Source organism: Scophthalmus maximus, chromosome 18 (genome assembly GCF_022379125.1).
Source record: "Scophthalmus maximus strain ysfricsl-2021 chromosome 18, ASM2237912v1, whole genome shotgun sequence".
Taxonomy (NCBI): Eukaryota; Metazoa; Chordata; class Actinopteri; order Pleuronectiformes; family Scophthalmidae; genus Scophthalmus; species Scophthalmus maximus.
This window is the reverse complement of record NC_061532.1, coordinates 14,456,491-14,465,410: the sequence shown is the minus strand read 5'-3', so window position 1 is coordinate 14,465,410 and position 8,920 is coordinate 14,456,491. Positions and strand designations below refer to the sequence as shown.

The following is an 8,920-nucleotide window of genomic DNA, read 5'->3' as shown; positions in this document are numbered from 1 at the left end:
TTTCTGTTGCCCCTGTAACGGTGCAGAGTTTGATAAATGCCTCGTTGACCCAGATGTAATAAACCAATTTCTCCAGTGCAGACCTAATCTAATTGAATTTTAAATAATAGCCTTTTTTTGGGTCTACCTTGTGTAGTTGATCATTCGAGATGAAAAATGTGCAGAGATTGTCAGACCTAATCTAAAATGTCACCATGAAACGTTGCTCAATCAGGCTCAGAATCAATCTCGTTGCGGCGGTTTTGAATGAATTAAATCGTCTTGTCGAGGAAGGAAACAATGTGATATAACTGTTCAGAGAGGAAGGAAGACAAGATGGCATCAGCTCAAGAGACAAGAGGAACAGCGATTCGGAGAAAAACCAGATCCGTCCATGTGACCATGTCTGGTTTCCTTCTGTTTCAGCAAACTGTAGGTGCCAGAACATGCTGTTCTCTGAATGAGGCTTGTTAGCCCCTGTTATGCAACACCTCGAGTAGAAGTTGAGCCAAAATTTCAAAAAAAGTCTTAAAGAAAGAATAGAAGAGACTTTTGTTTTTTGTTACTTTGTTATTTTCTTTTATTGAGTTATTTTTGGGGTGACCTAAAACCATTCATCCTTTGGAAGGACTCAGATGTATATCCATTGGCCTTTATTTACCTTTTTTTTTGCATACATGTATACAAATGATTCAGTCACCAGAAAAGTGCTTTAATGTAGTTGAAGATGGTGAAGATGGTTTTACAAAAAAAATAAAAATAAACCCACCAGAGTGGTCAAAAGGCTCTACATCAACAAAGAAAGAAAGAAAGAAAGATAGAAAGTAATAGCATATTTTTTATCCACAGCAAACTGTGTTTCCATAGCTTCATTGTGACAGACTACATAGCTATCATGGTAACATATATTTTAATATTTGTACTCTAAATGGTACTACTCAGGCAGTGCGACCACAGAGGCGGCACAAAACTCACATTCAAAGTGAAACAGTGAAACATGTTTTCATATACAAGAACAGGGCAGACAAAAGATAAGAACTAGACGTAGCTGCTATCACTGAGCAACTGAATTGCAAGTAAATCAAAACGTGCCATCCGAACAAATTAAGGTTAGACAATGACGCCCCAAGTCCGTGCATGACGCGGCCCTGAAGGAATAAAACTGAGAAGAGGGGAGTTGCCGTTCCGCCTTCAAGGAATGTCCGTGTTCCAAAGGCCAATCAAACATAAGACTCCTTGGCGTAGGAAAATTCCTCGAACACGGGCTGGCTGCATCTCCGGGACACAACCTCGCGATGGCCTCTGGACACAGACTCGGACATGGCTCTCTGGCGAAAAGGATGCGGCCGCTCAACAGCGCTGTGCTGTGCTGCCCGAGCGGAACAGTCTGTGTGCTGCGCGGCGGAGCAGGACGCGGGGAAGTCGTAGTTCACAGAGGAGGGGCGGGACCTCTTCTCCCTGGCGTCCTGCACGGTCATTGGCCCGTAGTGCGGCGGGAGGCCCACGTTGTGCAGGGACTGCTCGTACGACGGAGGCCTGCAGGGCAGCCGGCTGTCCACCTGCTTGAACACCTCGATGGACGACAGAGGGCGCGGCCTGTGCTCGGCCGCCGGGTCGGCTTCGCTCTGCGAGTCCTCCTGGAGCGTTTCGCAGGGGAAGGAGTTCTCCTTCTGAGAGTCTTTCTTCAGGCTGCTCCTGCCGAAGGCTCCTAAACTCCTGGTCCTCATTAGGACTTTGCTGGCCACTCTCATGGACTGCGAGTGCCTCTTCTCATCTGAAATCGGTCTGGGAATGTCCTGGGGAGCCTTTGCAGCCGCCGAGGGCTGGTTGGTGGTGCTTGCTCTCCTGGGGCAGGCTGGTGACCCCAATGGGGAACTGGTGAAGACGGAGCCGTCTGACAGGTTCGAGGCAGCGCTCTCCAGCGAAGAGCACGAGCAGTCCTTGACGCGGCTTCCCGCCGCGTAGGGCAGAAGATCCATGTCGGAGCCGGTGCTCAGCTTTTGAAACGACAGGACCGACCCGGGTCGCCCCCGTCCCCTGAGCAAGAATGAGTCGTCGGAGATCTGCTTCTTCAGAGGCTGCTCCTCAAAGTCCCCCCGCTCCACGGAGCAGTCCTCGTGGCTCCTGGCGTGGCCACACAGGCTCTCGAGATCGGGCGAGGTGAGGATGATGGGCTCGGAGCAGCGACGGTGGATCGGCGGCTTTGGGTTGAAGACGGCGTCAGATGCCCAGGAAGTGGTGCCGGCGGCGGCGGCGGCGGCGGCGGCGGCGGCAGCGGCGCAGGGACCGAGGGAGGAGGACGAGCCGCACCCTCCGCATGTGGAGCTGGTGCTCTCCCCTGCCTCCCCATCTCCTTCTGGGTCGGTGCTGTCATACGCAGAGTCGTGGTGCTGAGAGGACAGAGAGTCTGTCGAGTGGGAAGAGGAGGAGATGATTAGATCCTCAGATTATACAATAATTATTGCCATCTATGATAATTAGGGGGGGAGGTGAAGTCAGAAAAATAGATAAGGATATGCATTCATCATTTATTTATTCATTTTTTTTCTTTAATTTTTTCCATGCCCCAGATTTCTATTCAGAATTTTCCATGACTAACAATTCAATCGATTCATCAGAATCATATACCACGTGGTCACATTCGGTGTTTAATTCACTGTGTAAATCTACCGTCGTCAGTGTCCAGCAGACTGGGGATATTCTCTCCAAGGATCTCACAGTGCTTGATCAGAACCTCAGTTAGCTCTGTGACCTGCAGCAAACCAGAAGAAAAAAAAAAAAGGAGCATTGTCAAGTCAGGCAAACAACAGATATTGTCATTCAATACTAAAACCGAAGATGATATGCAGCCGATGTTCACGACAGACACGACGCCTCGCTCTGTCCAAAGGGCACCTGACAGGAGTCGAGAGTGGGACTTTGACCTTACTTGTGAAACCCTCTGAGGTTTCTCTGCGCGGCTTCAAAGCGCCAAATGTGAGAGGGCGCATTCACAACGAGGCTCTCTACCTTCTTCATCTTCTCCTTCTGCTCATCCAGCGGCGTGCCGTCCAGCTGCAGCAGCGTGGGGGCGATGCACACCGCCAGGTTGTGGCCGTCCATCTTGTTGATGTCAGCGCTCTGGAGGATGTGATGGAGGACGCAGACCAGATGCTGAAGCAGGAGTTTGTTGTGCCCCGGGAGCTGGTCTACCACCCTGGTCGGCACGTAGTGAATAAGAGGAAGGAAGGGGGGGGGGAGAAGAGGAAGATAAGTTTGGCGGCCTTTTTTCAATTTTTTTATTATTTAAAGTTTCTTCCTTTTTTAAAAAACAGAAGCCAGGTTAAAAAGAGAAGTGGTTTGTACTAAGGCCACACTGGGGATTCTCTGCAAAACTCCACTAGACAAAAACATACCAACGGTTTCTCCATCATAGATCAAAAGGTCATACATAAGTGTGGGGTGTCTCGACTCATTAGCGGCTATCGATTGCTCACTTTCTGATTTCCGGGCCTCTCCGCTGAGAGTCCTCGGCGTCCAGTGCTGCCATCCAGGTGTCGTAAAGTTCAGACACCAGCAGGCTGCCAGGAAGCTCCTTCAGGAAACTCTGCGAAAACCAAACAGGGGAGCGAGAGTGATGAGACAGCTCGCACACTTGGCGGAAGACAACGGGCAGGGTGACGCTGTCACTAGTTCAAACTCGGAGGCCCGCGGGTCACGGGGGGGCGGGGGCGGGGGGGGGACACACGTACTTTGAGAAGCCCGACGAGCAGAACGACCGGCTGGCCCTGCAGGTCCACCTCCAGGCCGCCGCTGAGCTGCTCCCTGATGTCCTTCATGTTCTTGTTGTTGCACGGCTTCCGAAACACGCCCTCGGTGGACGGACCCCTCTTCCTCAGCAACACCAGCATCTCCTGGTGAGTGGACGGGGTGGAGGAGGGGGGGGGGGGGGGAGAGGAGAGGAGAGGAGGGGTGAGATTTTCATTGTAATACAATAACAACAACAACACACACCAACAAAAAAAAGAAGGCTGCGTTTTGGTGCGTGTGCGTTGCTTCCTGTCGCCATTTACACATTCTGAGAACCAACGTCAATTTTCAGCGAAGCAAGGGTGCTTTTGTATCCGCGACAGTTTGGTTTCTTGGCCTTGCGTAAAAGAGCAACCCGAATTGGGAGGAAGAAAGCAAACAGCCTGACATTCAAGATATACGATATGGCGACTCACTGTGACTGGTTTGGGCAGTGAGCAGTCGTCGGGGCAAACCTTGCAGAGGGGCTGCCCAAACAGCCGAGTCCTCGCGTCCGTGTCGGCCTCCGTTCGGCCCGCCCTGCTGATGAAGCTGGAGCCCTTTCGGAGCCGCCGCACCACTTGGTTCCACTTTTTTTCTGACGGAAGCAAACGACACGAGTTTTGCGGTCAAATGAACGGCATTTCAGTTCGTGCGAGAGCGCAGAGCGCGATGCAGGAGATTGCGGATGCGCCAGAGCCGAGGCCACAGAGCCAACATGTCACAAGACTGTCTTCCTTCACTTCACGGGCGAGATTTCCTCCTCTCAGTGTCTGTGGTTGCTCGCTCTCTCTCTCTCTCTCTCTCTCTCTGCGGCCTCCTTGCGACACATGGCACAGTGAACGAAGCCCCCCTCCCGCCGACGAAGCAGCCGTTCCACTTTTCAAACTCACCAGTGGGATGTGTCAGCTTGTCCTCTTGGTCGTTGGACTCTTTTGACAGGGCGGCTGTCTTTGCGTCGCCCTGGAAACCAACAACAACAACAAAAAAGCAATGTGGTTGAGAGTGTGCAAGAGGAACTGGAGCACGCCCGCGCGAGAGGAAAGTAGGAAGGGGCCGTGTTATTTTTCTTTTCTCAGTCGCCATGCATCACACACGCTTCACTCTTCGTGCCCGCCGACACGTGGCTGGCGGCCGCCAGCAAACAATCGGATGTCTGATTAGTCACTGTCGTTTATTATGAAAATACATACATACAATACATAATTATGCATATTCTTTTCAACTGTGCAATTATGTCCTAGGATTTTTGTACGATTTTCAGCTATATGCTTTATCAGAATCTGCATGAATCGTGCCGAAACACGTCTCTCCACGGTCCAATCTCCTCTGCCGACGGTGGTCTGGGCCTGAACAATAGGTCACGTGATTGAAGGGAGTTGGGGGTTTTTTTTTACTCACATCAAGTGGAAGCTCGATGAATTGCTCCATGCCACCTCCTGCCAGGGTCTTCGTCTATAAACGGAGTGGACGGATTAGAGGTGTTAATTAGTAATGACTTTTCAGAAAAAAATGAAATAGTGCCGTTTTGCCGTTGGGCACGGGGGAGCGAGCGGGAGAGGGAGACTCACCACAATGCTGCCACTCAACACCTTCATGAGGACGTCGGGGGGTGAAGGAGCACACACGGCCCTCGCTTTCGCGTCTTTGATTTTTCTGCGAAGGGAGAAAATGACATAAACGTGCAGTCGCTTGGTCGTCAAACCCTATGCGCATTCTTCGTCGTCTTCAGTGTCATCTTTTTTTCTACAACCGCAGATGTTTGACTCTTATCTGACTTTGCTGTGTTGGTTCACTTCACGATGTCATCGCGTACAGTTTTAGAGCAACAGAGACGAATTGAACAGAATTCTCCACTGATGTAATCGACTCTATATTATAAGTAAGAAAAAGTCACTGGCCAAATCATCTAAGTTCAACTAGTAAATGTCAGAGTTCAGCGTGATCTGAAATTTGTGCAGAAATACTACGTCAACAGGCAGCGTTGGCCAGAAAAGGCTCAAGTGCTACAGAAACGCTTAGTTTTAAAATCTGTAACAGTTTATTAGCGTATGAGAATAAAGGACGACTTTGTTTCCTACCTGTGAAGAGTATCTAACCAGCGCTCTTTCACCTCAGACGAGCTGTGGGCAAAATAACGGCATGGTGTGAGTTACTGATCCACAGAGAGAGAGATGAAGCAGTGGGAGGACTGAGGCGAGGGCTGAGCCCGAGCGCCCTTTTTATCGACTCCGCTGGAAACTGTAACTCAGTCATGGGAACAGGAAGCAGCGTCACGGCGGGCCCCAGCCAGACACATTCCACTTCCTCCTAGGCTTTGGGTCGGCTGTGGCTCGGAGGCGGCCGGTGGAAACATGCCCACGTGCACACCTGCACGGCTCAACCCCTTTTCAATGGCCGGGGCAACTTTCCGCCAGTTAACAGCGCAGCGCTGCGTGAGCATGGTCGACGGCACAAGTGTCAACAAGTGAGCACACGCTCCACGGTGGGCCCCCGACGCGAGCGAGACTGAAGGGAAGTTTCACACGCTGAATCATTGCCGGAGCCAAAGGCACCAAATGAGAAAATGCCTCCTCCTTTTCAAACAAAAACAACTCAAAACTCACCCGGGGGGGTGGTTTCGTTGCCTTCTTGGAATAACGCTTCACAATTTGATTCGAAAATCACTTTGCAAGAAACGTGGGTGTTTCACAAATAAGTGCCACTAATGTGCCTTATTTTCTGACTGACCGTGTGTCACTGAGTTCCTTTTGAGCACTCGTCTTCTACTGTGGGGAAGTTTTGAATTGCACTGTCTCGACGAGTGTGCGTCCACGTCTCTATGGCACTTTGGCTTTATCGTAAAGGTCACTATTTCCAGATAGAATCGGCTGAGGCTGATCCCGTCACATGACAAACCAGCTCTGCACTTCCTATTTTGCAACCCCGGTGTCTTGTGATGCCGCAGGGAGGACTTTCTCTTTGGCCTCGGCTCTCATTGACGACAAACAAGTTAGCTGAGCTTGGCACAAGGAATTAAAAACAGCCGGCCTGATGAACATCGAGCTGAGGCTATTTCTGGTCAGAAGTCAGGGGGAAATCACAGTCTGTCTGTCTGTGGATGAATTCGTGTGCAGGAGACACTTCTTTACCTGAGCTGAAACTAATTCAACTGACTCTTTTTATTCAAAGCGGCGAGTCCGGAGCTCTTTATTCTATAATCTGTTAAACGCAGGGGAAGCATAATGACGGCAGGTCTTGCTCACACTTCGTCACTCGGCCCTGCTTAGTAAGTACATCTTCCCATTCGTCAAACGCTTCCATCGGGGGGAGATCTCATGAAAGCTTTTCCCTCCGATGGTCGAGCCGCGCTACATGCAGCCGATTGCTGTCCGAGTCCTCTGGCGTGTTCCTGCTCACCGAAAACACACCAGGCAGAAGGTGAGCTCCCAGGCCAGGGCGAGGGTCACCCTGAGGTCAACGTCCCCGGCCGTTCCGTCTTCCCCCCCCGCCTCGTCCTCCAAACTGTGGAGCCAGATGTGGCCGAGGCCCACCCGGTGCTTCAGCCGGTAGCCGGCGGTCGCCCTGTCGAGACAGAGACAGAAAGAAAGAAAAAGGCAGTGGTGCCCTTTCAGAGGCACTCCTCTTCCCATGTCTTCTCTCACGACCATCACAACCGAGGTTGCGGCTCGGCCATTTTCTGTGTCAGTGCCGATCCGATTGCTGCACTTTTTCGAAACGTTTCTGCGTTTCGCGCGCACACGAACTGAACGCGGAATAGTACCATGTACAGTACACTCATATATCGAGTCCCCACAAGTGTGGGTACGGTATTGTATAGATAGTTCCAGTTGTGCACTCTACTGGAACAGTGGGCAGGTTGTGGTACAGGCATGAGTGTGAGTGTCCTCCCACTAAAACTTCCACTTCAGCTTTCACGAACAGCTCAGTGACAACTCAAAACGTGCTCAGACTCATTTGATTTGTTTGATTATGTTGGGTTGCGATCTGGCAAAGTGCATCCTGAGAGGAGACAGGACATTTTTAATTCTACCCACTAATAATAATAATAATAATAATAAGCAGAAGAAAGTGATGAAACTGAATATCTACTTCTAAAATAATTTTTTATCAAAAGGCAAGGTGGAATCAGAGTTTTTTTAAACAGCTCCTATATATTTTTTAGACTCTGTATATTTAATACAACGTGTGAGACTAGGATAGAAATTATGGTATCTCATATACATGTCTGCAACTTCACCTTTCGGTGTTGAAATGATTTTCTGGAAGTGCACAACCTCTTTCAGAGAGCGAACCGTTGAACTGTGACCATGTGACTCCACCCAATGGGAATCACCACACTTTCTTCTATTGATTTGAAGTCACAAGGACTAAACAGTTTACTGGTGCTGGGAGATTCCCTAAAAATACACTTTGGGTTTTGACTTCCTCTTTCACTATTCCATTCCAACTGTACAGTTTCAGCAGAAGCGCGTTCCGTTATTATTTCAGCATCGCAACTGCGTTTTCTACATCTGTTTTTATCCAGTAGTTTCCCAGTGGTAAAGAAATCGCACGTCCTTTTCTGTAAATACTTGACAATCCCCGCCTATTTGTACCAGAGCATACACCCATGTCTACATTCCTTACTTGAGCTTGGCGAGAACAATGGCGTCGGCGAAGAGGAACAGGTGTCTCTCCGTGGTCTTCGCGCCCTCGGTGACCTGGACGCACTCGTCGAGCAGCAGCTCTCCGTTCTCGCTGCTGAGGCCGAGGACGAATGGACTCTGCTCCACGGACACCCGGCAGGACGCCTCCTCCCTGAGCGGGTGGACACACGAGAGAGGGTGGGTGACGGCCAGGGACATCCCACAGCCTGACCAGTCCAACTTTGGCGATTACACAACGTCTCTGACGGGGACTGCATGGTCTTTAATGCCTTTGAACCATTTTGCATCCCATCTCAAATATGTATTTTCTCCTCTTTAAACAGTCAGGTTTTTCTTAACTAATATAAAAAAAAAGTTGACATTTACAAAAATCCAAGCTCTTGTTGCTGGAACTCCTCATTGATACACTTTTATTCTTCGCACAGCTTTAATGAAACCGTAAGCTGTGAGCTAAGCAAATCAAGAGTTAATCAAAATGTAGACTTATGGGGATTATGTGGCAGACACACAAACCCAGGAACCCG

General features: G+C 49.9%; 1 protein-coding gene across 1 annotated transcript; it reads right to left on the bottom strand.

The window, feature by feature from the left end:
* Positions 1–617: 617 nt before the first annotated feature.
* On the bottom strand, positions 618–8,609 carry tagapb (T cell activation RhoGTPase activating protein b). Its single transcript, XM_035618013.2, has 12 exons — positions 8,377–8,609; positions 7,147–7,311; positions 5,829–5,870; positions 5,319–5,403; positions 5,149–5,202; positions 4,641–4,710; positions 4,185–4,345; positions 3,711–3,872; positions 3,456–3,565; positions 2,989–3,175; positions 2,650–2,731; positions 618–2,386 (listed from the first exon to the last, which is right to left on the bottom strand). Exons 1-12 carry the CDS (start codon positions 8,592–8,594, stop codon positions 1,200–1,202), a joined length of 2,523 nt encoding a protein of 840 aa, XP_035473906.2. The 5' UTR covers positions 8,595–8,609; the 3' UTR covers positions 618–1,199.
* Positions 8,610–8,920: the final 311 nt, after the last annotated feature.